Source organism: Etheostoma spectabile, chromosome 7 (genome assembly GCF_008692095.1).
Source record: "Etheostoma spectabile isolate EspeVRDwgs_2016 chromosome 7, UIUC_Espe_1.0, whole genome shotgun sequence".
NCBI lineage: Eukaryota > Metazoa > Chordata > Actinopteri > Perciformes > Percidae > Etheostoma > Etheostoma spectabile.
This window is the reverse complement of record NC_045739.1, coordinates 24589848-24608520: the sequence shown is the minus strand read 5'-3', so window position 1 is coordinate 24608520 and position 18673 is coordinate 24589848. Positions and strand designations below refer to the sequence as shown.

At 42.6% G+C, this 18673-nt stretch overlaps 2 protein-coding genes and 2 long non-coding RNA genes across 4 annotated transcripts in view; 2 read left to right on the top strand and 2 right to left on the bottom strand.

Moving 5' to 3' along the window:
* The window catches only part of LOC116691928 (E3 ubiquitin-protein ligase RING2-A), a gene marked incomplete in the record, with an annotated part of 12064 nt that extends 3496 nt beyond the window's left edge, over positions 1-8568 (top strand). The window contains 6 exon segments of the mRNA XM_032519852.1: positions 1138-1298; positions 4082-4297; positions 5475-5795; positions 6427-6664; positions 8097-8107; positions 8109-8568. Coding sequence (XP_032375743.1) covers positions 1138-1298; positions 4082-4297; positions 5475-5795; positions 6427-6664; positions 8097-8107; positions 8109-8265 — 1104 coding nt within the window.
* An 826-nt stretch (positions 8569-9394) lies between these two features.
* On the top strand, positions 9395-12789 carry LOC116691950 (uncharacterized). The gene is made up of 2 exons (XR_004332588.1): positions 9395-10601; positions 12711-12789. It is a non-coding gene; the product is annotated as an uncharacterized LOC116691950 (long non-coding RNA).
* The window catches only part of LOC116691952 (uncharacterized), a 20713-nt gene continuing 14358 nt past the window's right edge, over positions 12319-18673 (bottom strand). The window contains exons 2-3 of the long non-coding RNA XR_004332590.1: positions 13605-13607; positions 12319-12385 (exon numbers count right to left, since the gene is read on the bottom strand). This is a non-coding gene — a long non-coding RNA (uncharacterized LOC116691952). The remainder of the gene's footprint in view (positions 12386-13604; positions 13608-18673) is intronic.
* Positions 17332-18673, bottom strand: part of rps18 (ribosomal protein S18) — a gene marked incomplete in the record, with an annotated part of 6820 nt that continues 5478 nt past the window's right edge. The window contains 1 exon segment of the mRNA XM_032519874.1: positions 17332-17451. Within this exon segment, the coding sequence (XP_032375765.1) occupies positions 17376-17451 (76 nt within the window).

Sequence of the window (18673 nt, the reverse complement as noted above, 5' to 3'; positions counted from 1 at the left end):
AGGTTTACTGGGGGTCTGGAGTTTATGGTGCGCCATGACGACTGGGTCCACAACCCCACTGGACAGAGACCGAAACCAACAAACGCACATAATAATAATAATAATAATAATAATAATAATAATAATAAAGCCTTTATTAGTCCCACAAGGGGAAATTACAATTGTCCACTCTGTTATTACACATGGCTTGATTTGTATAATAATATATATATATCTATATTAGATATATATTACGCACCCACACGCAACACACACACACACACATACACACACACACGAGTGTCTTTAGTCCCCAACAATCACATACCTTCACCCTACATAGAGATCGGCATGGTATTTATAACACACCCAGCTGAAGTTGAATAAAGAAAAAAAAACATCTTTTAGAAATGTTCAGGCGGGGGGGGGGGGGTTTTAATTCCAAGGCCAAGGGAACTTTATAGGATGCATAGTATCGAAAATCCTTTAAATAAAAATCTGCCTCTATGGGAATTTAACATAGGGGGGTGTATACTTATGCCCCCGTATTTTAACATAGGGGGTGTATACTTTGCCCCTGTATTAACATAGGGGGGTGATACTTATGCCCCTGTATTTTAACATAGGGGGGTACTTATGCCCCTGTTTTTAACATAGGGGGGTTATACTTTGCCCCTGTATTTTAACAGAGGGGGTGTATACTTATGCCCCTGTATTTAACATAGGGGGGTGTATACTTAGCCCCTGTATTTTAACATAGGGGGGTGTATACTTATGCCCCTGTATTTTAACATGGGGGGTGTATAATTATGCCCCTGTATTAACATGGGGGGTGGTTATTAGCCCCCTGTATTTACATAGGGGGGGTTATATTAGCCTGTATTTTAACATAGGGGGGTGTATACTTATGCCCCTGTATTTAAACATCGGGGGGTGTATACTTATGCCTGTATTTTAACTAGGGGGGTGTATCTTATGCCCCTGTATTTTTACATAGGGGGGTGTTACTTATGCCCCTGTATTTTAACATAGGGGGGTGTTACTTATGCCCCGTATTTTAAATAGGGGGTGTATATTATGTCCCCTGTATTTTAACATAGGGGGTGTTATATATGCCCCCTGTATTTTAAAATAGGGGGGTGGATAATTTCCGTCCAGGAGGCGATCATGGACGGGACGGAGGTGGCGGTGTCTCCTCGCTCCCTGCACAGCGAGCTGATGTGTCCCATCTGCCTGGACATGCTGAAAAACACCATGACAACCAAAGAGTGTCTGCACCGCTTCTGCTCCGACTGCATCGTCACCGCGCTGCGATCCGGGTGAGCAGCCGCGGCTCCTCGCCGTCTCTTGTTTGGGATTAATCAGCTGTTGGTGTGGCGATGCCCGACCTTCCTCCACAGCGCTGCGGAGGAAGGTCCGGCTAGTCCACACATCACTCCTGGATAGAGAGAAAAAGGCTCACTGGGTTATTTGTATTTCTTTAAAGGTCCCATGACACGGTGCTGTCTTTGGATTCGTTTCCATATAGACCGGATTTATGTGGTCTCCTAATACTGGATCTGAAGTCTCTTTATACTGACCCTCTTCGTGGTCCCTAATACTGTGATCTGAAGTCTCTTTAATTAGACCTTTAGTTACCCCTAATACTGTATCTGAGTCTCTTTTATAATAGACCTTAGTGTCCCTAATCTGTACTGAAGTCTCTTTATAGACCTTAGTGGTCCCCCTAATACAGTATCTGAAGTCTCTTTTATAGAGACCTTAGTGATCCCCTAATCACATCTACTGAAATGCTCTTTAATATAGACCTTAGTGGTCCCCTAATCTGTATCGAAGTCTCTTTTATATAGACCTAGTGTGTCCCTAAACGTACTGAAGGTCATCTTTTTACTATAGACCTTAGTGGTCCCCTATACTTTACTGAAGTCTCTATTTTATTAATCCCTTTAGGTTCCCTTACTGTATCTGAGTCTCTTTTTGCTATATGACCTTATTGGTCCCCTAATACAGTATCTAAAGTCGCTCTTTATATAGACCTTAGATGTGTCCTCATAATCCGATATCTGAAGTTCGCTTTTATATAGACCTTATGTGTGTCCCTCAATACGTATCTGAGTCTCTTTATAATAGCCCTTTAGTGGTCCCTAATACTGTATCGAAGTCTCTTTTATAGACCTTAGTGGTCCTAATCTGTATCTGAAGTCTCATTATATGACCCTTAGTGGTCCCTAATCTGTATCTGAAGTCTCTTATTACTTAGTGTCCTATCTGATCTATCCTTATAGACCCTTGTGTCCCCTTAATACTGTATCTGAATCTCTTTTATATATACCTTAGTGGTCCCTAATTACAGTACTGAAGTCTCTTTATAGCAGACCTTAGTGGTCCACTGATCCTGTATCTGACAGTCTCTTTATTATATGACCTTAGTGGCTCCCTACTCACTGTATCTGAAGTCTCTTTATATATAACTAGTGGTCCCCCTAATCTAACTGAGTCTCTTTTATCTAGACCTTAGTGGTCACCTAGATACTTGTATCTTGAAGTCTCTTTTATAGATAGCCATTAGTGGTCCCCTAACTACAGTATCTGAGTCCCTTTATATAGACCTTTAGTGGTCCTAAATACTGTACTAAGTCCTCGTTATATAGACCTTAGTGGTTCCCTAATCCTGTCCTGAAGTCCATCTTTTATCTATAACCATTAGTGGCCCCTAATACTGATCTGAAGTCTCTTCTTATATGGACCTTAGTGGTCCCCTAATCCAGTATCTGAATCAGGTCGTCCCTTTATATAGACCTTAGTGTCCCCTAATACCTGTATCTAAGTCTCTTTATATAGACCTTAGTGGTCCCCTAATACTGTATCTGAATCTCTTTTATAGATACCTTAGTGTCCCCTAATACAGTATCTGAAGTCTCTTTTATAAGAGCTTAGTGGCCTAAATATGCTGAATCTCGTTATAAGACCTTGTTCCCTATACTGTATCGTGAGTCTCTTTTATATAGACCTTTAGTGGTCCCTAATACGGTATCTGAGTCTCTTTATATAGACCTTAGTGGTCCCTAATCTCTGTATCTGAAGTCTCTTTATATAGCCTTAGTGTTCCCTAATACTGTATCTGAAGTCTCTTTATATAGACCCTGTGGCCATAACTGTACTAAGTCTCTTTATAGACTTAGTGTCCCTAATACTGTATTGAATTCCTCTTTATTAGCCCTTAGTGGTCCCTAATCCTGTATCTGAAGTCTCTTTAATAGCACTTAGTGGTCCCCTACTACTGTATCTGAAGTCTCTTAATAGAACCTTAGTGGTCCCAATCCTGTATCTGAAGTCTCTTTATATAACCTTAGTGGTCCCTATACGTACGCTTAAGTCCCTCTTTATATAGACCTTAGTGTCCCATACTGTATCGAAGGTCCCTTTATATAGACCTTAGTGGTCCCTAATCGCTCTGTATCTGAGTCTACTTTTATAATATAGTCCTTATGGTTCCTATACTGTTACCTCCTTTTACATGTCTCCTTTTATACATCTCCTCCTTTTATACGTCTCCTCCTTTATAAGTCTCCCCTTTAACGTTCTCCTCCTTTTATACGTCATCCTGTATATCCGTCTCCTTTTATACTTTCCTTCCTTTTAACGTCTCACTTCCTTTATCCACTCGTTCCTTTTATACGTCTCCTTTTATACACTCTCCTTTTTTGTTTATTACTATCTCCTTTTATACGTCTCCTCCTTTTATACGTCTCCTCCTTTTATGCGTCTCCTCCTTTTATACATCTCCTTCCTTTTATACGTCTCCTTCCTTTTATACATCTCCTTCCTTTTATGCGTCTCCTCCTTTTATGCGTCTCCTTCCTTTTATGCGTCTCCTTCCTTTTATACGTCTCCTCCTTTTAACATAAGCTGAGCTGTGACATTTTATGTTGTTATTGCTTTGAGTTTTGAGTTTTTCAGGGTTTTTCCGTCTATTTATTATGCTTTTTATCTCATGTTGTTATCTATATTTAAACAGCACGTTGGGGCAGTGGTGACGGTTTCTAAATGTGCTTTAGAAATCACCCTTGACCTTGACCTTGACTTCGACCTCCTTCCTCAGGAACAAGGAGTGTCCGACCTGCAGGAAGAAGCTGGTCTCCAGGCGCTCGCTGCGCCGGGACTCCAACTTCGACGCCCTGATCTCGAAGATCTACCCGAGCCGTGACGAGTACGAGGCCCACCAGCACCGCGTCCTCGAGAGACTCAACCGGCTGCACAACAATGATGTGCTGAGGTCCAGCATCGAGGAGGGGCTCCGGCAGCAGGCCCGCTACAGGTCCTGGGGGTTGGGGACTACTGGTGGGGGGGTGAAAAGATCACTGTTCATCTTGGTGTGTGATGCCTCGGAAGTTAATGTGTTAAAATTGCAGCGTCTAGAGGCTTTTTCTTTTTTTTTTTTTTTTAATAAATACGATATCCAAGCAGACTACCCAGAGCATTTATTTTATTTATCGTATCAATTCATAACACGAGAGTCACTGGAGACCCTTTACAGATAGAGCAGGTCTAGACCACACTCCATAATTTACAAGGACCCAACAGGTCTAGTAGTTTCCTCCAGAGCAAGCAACAGGGCCACAGTGGTCGAGAAAACTCCTTCTTTTGGTAAACCTGGACAGACCCAACCCAGGCCCCGGCCCCGACCCAAAACCCAGCTCATGGTAGGCGGTGTCTGACGACCGTTGGGTTAAATGAAGAGTGGCAATAACAGTCCCAAAAAACTAGAGTTTGATTAGTCGGCATGCAGGCACTGTGGGCATTACAAGGCCCAGCAGTGCGTAACAGGACGTAACATGGCGTAGCGGTACGTGGTATCAGTGACGTAGCAGGACGAACAGGATGTAGCAGGCGTAGCAGGATTTGCAGATGTACAGGCATCAGCATGGCGTATGCAGATGTACAGGATGTAGCAGGATGTACAAGGCATAGCAGTGCGTTCGAGATGTAGCAGGACGTAGCCAGGACAGTACAGGGCTGTAGCATGATGTAGCAGGACTGAGGCAGGACTTAACATGATGTAGCGGGCGTAGCCGGATTAGGCAAGATGTATCAGGGTGCGTATCAGGATGTAGCAGTACGAGAACATTATCGGTACCATGGCAACAGCTGCAAACATGATTTTGGAGCCTCCCTGATCCAAGGAAACATGCATAAAGGCTCCGGGGAGTGACTCCCCAGAGCTAGGTTAGTTACTAGGCTAGTTACTAGGTTAGTTACTAGGCTAGTTACTAGGTTAGTTACTAGGCTAGTTACTAGGTTAATTACTAGGTTAGTATGTTCAGTGTGTTAAAGGAAGTCCTCCAGCTGTCTAAAACTAGTACAGCATGACTAGGAGAGACAGGGCAATGAGAGGAGCCAGGTCGGGCTAGAACCTGAACGCCCCGCCCCCCTCTAGTTTTATGATATTAATGATTAAATGATAGTATTGGACTGTGTTCCCCTCCGCCCTGCAGGAACCACCGGGTGAAGAAGCCCATTCAGGAGAGTGACAACACCACCTTCAGTGGTGGGGAAGACAACGGCGATGCCCGCTCCCACCTGTCCCACGACTCGGCCCCCTCGCACACCCCCCTACCCCCCGGGCAGACCCCGTCCGAGGCCGGGCCGAGCCGCAAGCGGCCCCGTGCCTCCGAGGACGGCTCGGGGCCCGAGGCGGACAGCGGCAGCCCCACGCCTCCGCTGAGGCGCCACAAAGAGGGGCCGGCCTCCGAGATCGAGCTGGTGTTCAGACCCCACCCAGAGCTGGTCCAGGCCGAGGACTACAACCAGACCAGGTGAGACCATCGCACTCATATGGTATGCCAGTTAAAGGCGCAGTTAGCGAAGCTTTGCACAGATCGTGCCAAACCAATTGCATTTGTGTTGTTTTCTTTGCATTTCTGTTGAGCCATCTCGGCCACTGCAGGTCAGGGGTCTTGGATGTAATGTGTTGCCATAGTAACGAGTTTGACTGACAGCCAGTCATCCAATCACGACAATCACAATCTGCGCTGCCGCTGCCGCTGCTTAGCATGCTAACTAAATTGAAAATGTAATTAAAATAATAAAAGCAAAAGTAGGTAACCCTAGCATAAATGATATTTACCTGTGACCATAAATAACATTGAAAAAGTAAATACTTGTAAAGGAAAAACTATAAATACAGATAATCAAGATGCACAGGGAGTAACAAAGTTCATCATTTTCATTATTCATAATAGAAATTCAATTAGCATCCATCAGCGTCCATGTTTAACGAACAGATCCACTCCTAACACCCCCACACGCCGTTGGTTTCTTACTTTTACGGACCTTTGAAATGATCAATAATAATAATATTAATATTAATATTGATAATGGAGGTCTTCCAGCAGTCTACTCCTGCGTCCCTCACATCCCATCGAGTGTTTTTCTTTCCTCTTCCAGATACGTGAAGACGACGGCCAACGCCACGGTGGACCATCTGTCCAAATACCTCGCTCTGCGCATCGCGCTGGAGGACAGACGGACCAACGGGGAGACGGAGGACAGGCGGAGGGAGGAGGGGGGGGGCGGGGGAGAGGACACGGGAGGACCGGCAGGAGGGGGAGAGGGGTCCAGTCTGAGCAGCATCAGCGAGAAACAGTACACCATCTACATCATGACGAGAGGAGGGCAGATCTCGGTGAGTCCTTTTTTATTTTGGTTTCTACCGTACGGAGGCCGAGTGACGTTCGGCTGCTCAAACATCAAACTGATCAACGTTAACCGATAATAACTCGCACTCTTAAGATATTTTGGCTTCAAGACAACCGCCTTCTGGCTTTGAAGGATGTATTCACACAAATAACACACACATCCACACACACACACACACACACAAACACACACACACACACACACACACACACATATGGACCTGACGTATTTACAAAAAATGCAAGTAAAAACGGTTTTGTGTGGCAGTGCACCTTTAATATTTCACAATATTTACCAACGTCTTCATAAGAGATTCCCACCTACTTTAATCATGGAGAGATTTACTCAATTCAATAACTTGAATTCTTAAGATTTTCTGGCTTCAAGACAACCGTCTTCTGTCTTTGAAGGATGGATTCACACAAATAACACACACACACACACACGCACACACACACACACACACACACACACACACACATCACCAACACACACACACACATATGGACCTGTCTTTGAAGGATGGATTCACACAAAAAAACCCAGCAACAACCAGCCCCACGCCTATGGAGCTGGATCGGTTTCTTTATGACGTGATAGAGAATCCATGATCGGAGAGAAGAAGAAGAAGAACAAAAGTTTTCATACCAATAGAAAGGAAAAAAAAAAAAATTGAGACTAAAGAAAGTTTAAATATAAATTTGACATTTTTAAAATTATTTCTGAGAAAATAAACTCTTGGGATCACGATTTGATGTGTTTTTTTTATTTCCCTGCCTCTCTCATTTCTTTCTCCTCCCTCCACCCTCCTCCCTCTTGTCCTTCTGTCCTTTGCGCCTTCTCCTTTTCCTAACTCCCTTCTTCTCCTTTCCTCCTTCTTGGCTCTCCTTTTTTCCTTCTTTCCCTCCCTCCATTCAATCCCTCCCATCTTTTTTCTTCTTTCCCTCCTTTCCTTCTATCCTTCCTTCCTTCTTCCCCTCCTTCCCTCACTCCCTCCCTTCCTTCTATCCTTCTCTTCTATTTCGTTCTTTCCCTCCCTCCATCCCTCCCTTCCTTCCTTCTTCCCCTCCTTCCCTCACTCCGCCTCTAGTCCTTCTTTCCCTCCCTCCTTCTTCCCCTCCTTCATCCCTTCTTTCTCTATCCCTCCCTCCCTCCTTCTTCCCCCTCCTTTCCTCCTCCCATCTCCTTCCTCCCTCCTCTCCTTCCTCCCTCACTCCTCCCTTCGTTTCTCCCTCCCTCCCTCCCCCCTTCCTTTCCTCCTTCTCCCTCCCTTCTCCCTCCACTCCTCCTTCTTTCCTCATCTCCTCCTCACCTCCACTCCTCCTCTTCCCTCCCCCTCCCTCCTCCTTCCTTCCTCCCTCCACTCCTCCCTTCTTCTTCCCTCCCTCCTCCCTCCTCCTCCCTCCTCCCTCCTCCAGACTCTGAACGGGCTCGACTCTGGAGTTGGTCAATGAGAAGTACTGGGAGGTGAGGAAGCCTCGGAGCTCTACTACGCTCCACAAGGACCAGCCGCACCCCCCCGCCCCCCCACCGCCGCCACAGCAAACCGCAGCAGAAGTCTCCCCCCCCAACAAGAAGGAGGGATGAAAGTCTCCCCCCCCCCCCCCACAGAGGAGGGATGAGAAACAACAGTCTCTCTGAAGGTGGAAGTTCACTTCCCAAAATAGAGTCAACAGAATTTCTCTTTTTTTTTTTTTTTTCATTAATGGCTCCGTGTACCAGACGTGTTTTTCCAATTGTTCCATTGACATTTAAAAATTTGCTAATATATAAAGAGTTTTACATCTGGAACCAAGCCAAACAGCTGCAATGGGAATTTGGACAGTGAAACATTTGATTCAGCGCAAAATAAAAAAAAATATTTATACAAAACATTACGAAAAAAAAAAGCAAAAGTTACAAGACGGTGTGTACAGAAACGATCACAGACTTCAATGGCAGAGGCTCGCTCCAGTGGCTCGCGAGGTACGTTTCCATGGTAACAGCGAGTTGGACCAATCAGAGATGTTAAAGCTGTTACGCTTAGGATTGTGGGTAGTGTAGTATTTTTCCATAAGATCGCGAATAAGACGTGTTTTTCTTAAAACAAGGCTGAAGCAGGGGACCCCCTACTACGTATATATCATATGAAATCAAGTTGCATTTTAAACCGGACTGGGCGGCCTAACCCTTTATACACAGACCTTTTTAAGTATATGTAATTATTCAATTCAATTTTTACCCCTTATGATGTCATAAGGAGCTAGTGGCTGTAATTCTGCACCAAGGCTGAATTTTGGGAAAGAGACTTCAGATACCGGATTAGGGGACCACTAAGGTCTATATAAAAGAGACTTCAGATACAGGATTAGGGGCCACTAATGTCTATATAAAAGAGACCTAAGATACAGGATTAGGGGACCACTAAGGTCTATATAAAAGAGACTTAAGATACAGGATTAGGGGACCACTAAGGTCTATATAAAAGAGACTTAAGATACAGGATTAGGGGACCACTAAGGTCTACATAAAAGAGACTTAAGATACAGTATTAGGGGACCACTAAGGTCTATATAAAAGAGACTTCAGATACAGGATTAGGGGACCACTAAGGTCTATATAAAAGAGACTTCAGATACAGTATTAGGGACCACTAAGGTCTATATAAAGAGACTTCAGATACAGGATTAGGGGACCACTAAGGTCTATATAAAAGAGACTTCAGATACAGGATTAGGGGACCACTAAGGTCTATATAAAAGAGACTTCAGATACAGGATTAGGGGACCACTAAGGTCTATATAAAAGAGACTTCAGATACAGTATTAGGGGACCACTAAGGTCTATATAAAAGAGACTTCAGATACAGGATTAAGGGACCACTAAGGTCTAGATACAAGCATCCAAAGAGTACCATGTCATGGGACCTTTAAGATATTTATAATTTGGCGGCCGCCCTGCAGTAACTCTGAGGACCCCCTTATGGGTCCCTGACCCCCTGTTGAAGATCCCGGTCATACATCATCTAACCTCCACAGGAGCAGAAACCGTTGATCCATGACCTCGTAGCTCGGGGTCAGTCTACCTCGGATATTACAGACATTACGGGGGATAATAATCAATTATGGAGAAAATGAACTGGGATTATTTTTAACTGTTGAGCTCTATTTCACAGATTATTATCATCATCATGTTATTACCGGCATTAAGGGTTCCAAAGGAGCACTTATCGAGAAGAAGGAACCGCTAAATCACAGCTGATAAATCTTTGCTTTTGTGTAGATTTACTGGAAGCTGCTCTGGTAAGAAAAGCAAAAAAAAAACAGCCTTCATTCATCATTTATTCATTCATTTATTCATTCATTCATAGATGTTCTGACAGTTTATTGGTAATTTGCTACCGTCGTCAGGGAGATTTGGGATTATGACCTCACTGTGGCCGACGGCCCGGGACACGACAAGTGAGATCATCTTCTTCTTCTTCTTCTTCTTCTTCTCTTTACGTGAAGCTTCTGCAACTCGTTAGCTTTCTGTTTTGAATATCGTATTACTCACAAATACTCCATAACTGCGAAGAGACAAACGCTGTACAGTCGCCCGCCAAAAGAAACCCCTTTTTTAATCATTTCTCCACACATCTAGACAGCACATTTAAAAAATATAGAAATTGGGAAACGTCTTGAATAATGCCGTGTGGCCTCTAGGGAAATCATTTAAAAAAAAAAAAAGTTACAAACAATAAAAAAAAAACACTCAAAATGCCCCAAAAAATAATAGAAGACACAAACGTTCAGTCCTTCCCATTTCCTGCAAAAGCATCCATTGATTTTAATCTGAAGTGCTTATCCTGCCAAGGGCTGGAGCCTATCCCAGCATGCACTGGGGTAGGACAGGGTGACTACACATTTTAGGGAGCGACATTTGAGTTGGTGTAGAGATGTCAGGTAGTTATTTATTTTAATTTTTTTTTCTTAAAGGGTAATTTAAAAAAAAATAAATCTTGACCTGGACCCTATTTCCCTATGTTGTTGTGTGTAAGTCTTCGTCACTGGTCCAGTATTAAGCGGAAATAAATGGTCTTCGTCATGTGGTCCACTAGAAGTTCTTGTTTTCCCACTGACAGACTCAGATTATTATTTTAAGGGTCTACCAGCATTATGGAAAGGACCCCTACAGAGAGAGACCTTAAAAACCTCTTTTATGTCTTTTCCACCGAGGCGGTTCTGGTGCTGGTTCGGAGTCAGTGCCAGATATCGAACCGGTTCTTTTGCTTTTCCACACCAATAAACCTGGTTCTGGGCCAAGAACACCGGTTCCAACTCAGCACCAACGTAGCGCTGGTCTAGAGATAAGAACCGGTTACGTCAGGTGCTGGGAGCGGGTCCCGATAGGCTTTTTTGTCAGGAAAATTGGGACGTCCGTTCACCCTAACGGTGTTTTGCTTGATGCAACGGAGGTACTCGCAGTCACGTTGTGACGTAGCCCTGCTCTGGCTCTCAGGCGGGGGAAAATCCAGCTGGTTCTCAGAAAACTGGCGAGTAGAACCAGCACCGAAAATGGCACTAGAACCAGAACCAGCACCTGGTTAGCCTTGGTGGAACAGACATAGCTAGCGCTAAACCCACCAGACTCCATTTAAAAAAAGCAGTACTTTTAGCGAGTATAGCATCAACACATTGTCACATGTAAACACTAGAGTTGTGATGGTTGGTAACAGTGACAGACGACCCAAAACGGTTTTAATTCGTTTCTGTCGACTTTGAATGAAGTGTATTTGACGATGCTTAAATTGCTGTTTTTTTACATGGAGTTTGGTGGGTTTAGCCAATGCAATTTTGCAGACGTTTTTATGTTTAACAAAAGGATCTTACTCTTCAACAGAAAGGTCGACCTCCTTAGAAATCCTTTCCCACTGACAGACTCAGATTAATATTCCCAGTGTCTGCCAGGATTATGGAAAGGATCCATTCAGAGATAGAGCTTAAAAACCTCTTTGAGACCTTTTCTGTTGAACCAGAAACATCTGAGGTCGCTAGCACTAAACCCACCAGACTCCATTTAAAAAAACAATACTTTTAGCGTGTATAGAACCAACATAATTTCACATGTAACTCGGTAAAGTATGTGTTTATTTCAACCAACACTAGATTTGTTCATGTTTTGAAAAGTGTAGAGAAGACAAAAAATGGCTTTTCATGGTTTTATTTGGTTTCTGTTGCGTTTGAAGTGTGTTGTACTATCCTTAAATTACTATTTATTTACATGGAGTCCGGTGGGTTAAGCAATGTGAGCTAGAGCAAACTGTATGTAAAAAAAAAACAACAACAACCCAGTTTTGCTAAATTGTTTAAATACATACAGTTTTGTTTTAATGGTGAAGTGTTAAGTGCCTTAACCCTTCAAGAGATATAACCTATTTAAGGCCTTTCTGTTTACTAGAGACAGCTATGACGTAGCTAGCGCTAACCCCACCAGACTCCATTCACAAAAAAAAAACAATACTTTTAGCGAGTATAGCATCAACACATTGTCACATGTAGACACTAGAGTTGTGATGGTTGTTAACATTGAAAGACGACCCAAAACGGTTTTATTTTGTGTATTTGACGATGCTTAAATTGCTGTTTATTTACACGGAGTCTGGTGGGCTTATGTTTAACAAAAGGATCTTACTCTTTAACAGAAGGGTCGACCTCCTCAGAAATCCTCTCCATAAGGTTGTCAGACACTTTATCAATACTAATCAATCAATATTAATCTCACGTTGCAGCTTGTTCCCCCCCTGCCGACTGACGCGGTCTCTCTTAATACTGGACCAGTGTCACAGGTTCTTGTTCCCATCGGCCACTTAGACACAAAAACACAGGAACATAAGGGCCAGGTTGGGGGAAAAAAAACTGCATTTACCCTTTAAAGACATTTCCTGCAATTGCATCCATTGATTTTCTAAATCTGCTTATCTTGTCAAGGGCTGGAGCCTATCCCAGCATGCACTGGGGTAGGACAGGGTGACTGCACCTTTTAGGGAGCGATGTTTGAGTTTGAGATGTCAGGTAGTAAACCTCGTTATGAAGAGGGTGTGTGCAGGTCCTTTGCTCGTTTTGATTTCTAAATGTGTAACTTAAAAGATCTGTACAGATGTGTGCAGGTACCTCGCACCTGTCGGCTCTATTTTACTATGATGTCACAGTTGTATCATGTTCCACCTTTGAAGATGTAGCCGTAACACCCACCTTACCTCCTGTTTCTTTTCTCTGCGAACACACCCAGATGTTTTCCTGTAGAAAAGTATTCGGTTGATGAAGTTCGCATGGAAATGTCACTTCACACTCGCCCGTTAACTCTGTTCCTGTCTCTTTAAAAGCCATAAGCCTCGGTTGGATTTAACCCTCGTGTTGTCCTCCCGTCGACCATGACCTCGTCCTTCCAGGTCAACATTGAAAATGAAAATGTTTTTGTCACTTTTTCTGATTTATTTCTCACTTTTTTCCCCCCCAGCTTTTGGTGCTTTTTTTTCTAAAACCTGAGCTGGTTCAACAACAGGTTTTGACATTTATTCTTGGAATTCATGGTCAACAAACCTCGTTTTATATCAAATTATACGTACGTTTTTAGTTAAAAAGGCAGAAATGATGAATTATTTTTGACTACTAGTGAAGATCAGAGGACGTTGAGTGGATCTCAGATGGGTCGATGTCAAAGTTTAGTCCCCGTACTGTTTGGAAACCATTAAAAAAATAATTCAAATGTTATAAGATTCAATAAAACACCCCAAAAAATTCAATGAAAGTAAATCATTAATTTTACCTGAAGGACGTATGGAATCATCCATGTTATTTTTAGGTAATTTAGTTGAAAGAAATCTAATATTTCTGAGATATAAAACACTTAGAAACAGGTTAGTTTGACCTGAGGACGACACCAGGGTTAAAACCTGAGTTATTAACCCTCTAGACGCTTCATTTTTGTCTTTTATGCACTTTATATTCCCTGCAGCCATATACGTTTTCCTAGCTTACCTCAGTTTTTATGGAATATTTGTATATCATGATTAATGCAATATTTTCCTTTTTTCCTGTTGTATGATTCTCGTTACTTCTGTCAGCGACGCAGCACAATAAACAACAAAAAACACACACTGTGTGAAAGGTGATCTGCTTTAAACAGACGCTCCGATTAAGTTTTGAACTGCAAAATGTTACACGGCTAACGGAGCATCAGCGTATTTATAGGCTCTCTTCATCATTTCATTATCTGCATGTGCTATTAAAGGGTAACTATCCTTTTCTTTTCAACGTGGACCCTATTTACCTACGCTACAATGTAAGTATCTAAGTTAATAGGACAATTGTCCAGCTTGTATTTACCATCACAAAAATGCTTGTTTTGCCGCTGACAGGCTCATTTTAATATTCTTATTGCCTGGCAACATTGTGGAAAGGATCTCTAAGGAGGTCGACTTTTCTGTTAAAGAGTAAAATCTTTTTTTTTTTTAAGTAAAAACTTCCGCGAAATTGCGTTTGCTAAATCCACCAAACTCCATGTAAATAAACGCTAATTTTAGCAAAGTAAGACACACTTCATTCAAAGTCGACAGAAAGAATAAAACTATGAAAAGCTGTTTTTAGGGTCGTCTTTCCACGTTAACAACTCTATCTCAACTCTAGTTTTGTTTGAAGTAAACCCGTACTTCACTGATTTACATGGGAAAACATGTCGCCTCTATACACGCTAAAAGCATTGCTTTTTTAAATGGAGCCTGGTGGGTGTAGCGCTAGTGACTACAGAGCTGTAAAAGGTCTCTCCTTTAACCCTCGTGTTGTCTTTGGGTCAAATTTGACCCATTTTCAGTTTTTCATCACAAAAAAATCGGCCTTCAACATAAGCTGAAAATATCAACAAATAACTTTGGGGGGAAAAAAAAGACCCATAACACTGAAAAAGTGACAAAAATGTCAGAAAAAGCGGTAACTTTTTTCATGGTTGAAGGGAAGCCAACGCAAGGGACGTTACAGGCGGAAGCATCGGGCTATTTGGCTTTCATAAGTTTTAATAATGCATAAATTATAAGGCCGTTTACTCCAAATGAGTTCAGACTGATCGGACCTCTCTGACGGACCCCCCCCCCCCCCCCCCCCCCCCCCCCCCCCCCCCCCCCCCCCCCGCTTTCATTCCCATCTCCAAACTTTTGCCTGGCACTGTATATGTTCTGAAGCATTTAGATATGTCAGCCTGAGTAATACGTGTAATATGTCATTCATAAAAACGTGGCTCTAAATATGCACCAATACCAGTAAAAATAACACGATTCTCGATGCGGACTCCAATATCACGGTAATAATAAAAGGATTTTCTAAGATTCCATGTGTAACTGGGAACATTAACGTCTTTATTAAAATATTTGAAAAAATATCAAATTGTCATGGCTGTGCGTTTTCTTTCAGCTGTTGACAGCATTTTTGGATCCAAATGTTCTTTTGCATGAACGTGGCTTTATCCAATGATCACGTCAGTTCTGGAAATGTATGTAATGTATGCACATTAACATATTTAAACAGGTGCCATGATCGGTTGTCTCATTGTCTCTGATATGTTATGTAATAATTACTTGGTTCAGCTGTTGTGTTTTGCGTTAGCAGAGTTTTGCTGACTGGTTTCTATCTGGTAAGTCGCAATTTTTTGCAAGATTTGTTTCAGTAGGACAGGAAATAAAGTGTGTGTGTGTGTGTGTGTGTGTGTGTGTGTGTGTGTGTGTGTGTGTGTGTTGGTGTGTGTGTGTGTGTGTGTGTGTGTGTGTGTGTGTGTGTGTGTGTGTGGTGTGTGGGCCCTTGTGTTGTCTTCCCGTCAAAATTGAAAATCACTTTTGTTAACGCTTTTATCAATGTTTTTAACTTTTTGTTATGATTTAGTCCCATTTTACAACACTTTTGACGCTTTTTTTTTTCATTTCCAACACTACGTAACACTAACTATAGGAAATTAGACTAAGTTTTGAGTTGAAAGCAGAAATTAGGAATTATTGGACTAAAATAAAGGAATGGATGTTGATGATAATCACAGACTGGAATATGCAACTTTTACTCAACACTATTCAACAACACTTCACTTTGTTTTACAATGCTATAAAATATAAGACCCAAAATTAATGAAGGTAGAGATTTGTACTTGGCAAAGAGCGTTGGAATCAATCATGTTATTTTGGGGAATTTAAGAGAACATTGATAGAGGACACGTGTCTGTTTCCCATTGATAAAATCAAATAACTTGCTCTTACATTTGTTTACACACATACCGCATATATACACATATCTCTCAATTACCTTTCCTGAGATAAAGTCCATGTCGTTTTCAAAATCCAATTGAAATGCAATTTATTTTCTTTAAATCCCAAAGAAAGTAATTTCTAATCCACAATCATTTAAACGTAGTGTGTGTGTGTGCGTCAAAAATGACAAACATCTTTTCATATCAGGTTTCCCTGCTTCCAGCACACTTGCATGAAAATTAAATGTCGGCCATCACGCGTGCGATTTCGCAGCGTATGAAACGTGCGTGCCGCGCAGGCCGTGTGCAGGAGTCCTGAGACTGAGTCCATTAGGAATGAACTTAAGACCTTTATTACACCAACTAAGCCCTACATTCAGTTTTTTCAAGCCAAGTATCGCTAAACGTGTACGTCGCTGAAGAAGGAACTCTGCTTAGATCCCAAAAGACACGCGCCGATTGGCTGCAGTGCACGCTGCATGCTGGTCTTAATTGTAGTCGTAACAGCAACATGGACCCGATTGGTTCCTGGTCTGTCTGTGTCGTCTCCCTCCCTCCCTGAATTCCTGTATTTTTCTTTTTACTCGGCGACGTTTGCGTCTCAGTGAGTTGTTTGATAATTGTTGAATTTGTTTTAATTTAACGAGAGCATTAGGAGGTAGTGTTGCATGGACGTAGGACAATGAAGACCCATTTAAAATGATTTAAGACTTTAAGACCTAACATGTTGAATCCGTGAGTTCAGTGAACCCCTTTAACCCTGTTAGAGAGCCCGTTATGTTTAAAATACTAGATGTGTGATGTGAGTTCATGTATGGTAGAGGGCCTGATATGCTTAGAAACAGTTTGTGTGGTGCACAACTCATATATGGTTATGAATATGTTTTAATTTGAGTAATTACTGTCTGACACCATATCTTAACGTTTCTCTACTATATACGGTATAGATATATACACCTTGATAGCACAGAAGATCAGGCCTGAGGTTCTATGTGCATTCAGGCATAGACTGCAGACTCTGCAATATTCAGCAGGCAGTGTCCTTTAAAAGGTATTTTTCAATGTATCCAACTGCTTCACGTCACACACACACACACACACACACACACACACACACACACACACACACACACACACACACACACACACACACACACACACACACACACACACACACACACACACACACACACACACACACACACACCTCAGAGGCTTCCCTTGCCGCAAGAATAATTTCACTAGGTCTCCTGTCGACTACTGGAAAGAATTTGGTTAACGAACACTGGGTGATTATTAGAAACACCCATCAAAACCCGACTGTACGACAGTTCAATTCCCACAAAACCAAACAAGCACCAGTGTCTTCAGGACAAATGAATCAGTGCCAGGACAGACCGATTTTTGACCACTGTGGCGTTTTATTGAAACAAGGGAATCGGGGGGGGGTGAGATTACTTCTTCTTGGACACACCGACGGTGCGACCACGCCGGCCGGTGGTCTTGGTGTGCTGACCGCGCACACGCAGACTGGAAGGGAAAGACAAGATGGCGTTAAGACAATATTAACAACCTCAAACTGCCACATACATACATATTAAAATCTAATAGGTCACACCACGTTTACTCATGACACATTAAAGAGCCCGTATTATGCTATTGTTCAGGTTCATAATTGTATATTTTTTAGGTTTCATTTTCAAGAAAACACCATATTTCTGTTATGCTGCACATCCTGTTTTCACCCTGTGTGGTTCAGGTCTCTGTTTTAGCTCCAGAGTGAGACATCTCACTTCTATCCTATCTTTGCTGGGAGCTGCACATGCTCAGTAGCTCGGTAAGATCTCATCAGCTGATAACTCTTTCTCCAGCTTTGGTCAGTACGTGCAGAACAGTAGTAGTTCTTTTGAAGATTATGGTGAACTAGTGTGTGTTGTAGCACTGTTTTCCATTGAGAACGAGCTAGCATGCTACAGTTAGCCACCTCGTCTCTAGTGACGTAGAAAGCCGTGCAGATGTTGGACAGCTCACCCTGAGATTGAAGACGGAGGACATTCAGAAACCACATGGATAGATTTTTCCCACGTGCGGACGCACCAGAGACACAAAACACCCCAAATCCCAGAGAAAGGGATTCTTTTTCATAATAAGGGCACTTTAAAAGACAATTGGCATCAGCACTTGTGAAAATTTGAAGAAAAGCGTATTCAGTAACTGAAAAGTAACCCTCGTGTTTGCCTTTAGATTCACGGGGTTCTGCACCAGACCCCCCTTTGACCCAGGTCTGTCCCATTTCCAGAGATGGGTCTGAGAAGCTACACCAGCGATGGCTAAGACGTCAGACTCAACGTCATCAGATGTTGCATCTTGCTGAAACTTTTTGAACTTTATGAAGTAAAGGTGAAGCGTCTGATGCGACCGTGCACTCTCTGGCAGGGAGGGGGAGCTGGTGCAGAGACTTGGTGTTTGGCTAACTTTAACAACTACATCTGGACGTGCACTCATCCCTCCCGTTCTCTACACCCTGCATGGGCTCCCGCTGCGTTTTAGAAGAGCTTTTAAGATTTTATTGGTTGTTTTTAAAGCTTTAGATGGGGCGATCCCCACCGAGTATTTGTCTGAAATTCTAACTGTGCGGGACCACAACCGGTCATTGTGGTCTTCAAATCAGATGGTTTTAGAAGTCCCGAGGTCCAGGTATAAACAGTGGAGAGGGGGCAGGCTTTTGTGGGTGAGACTCTGGAACAAGTTA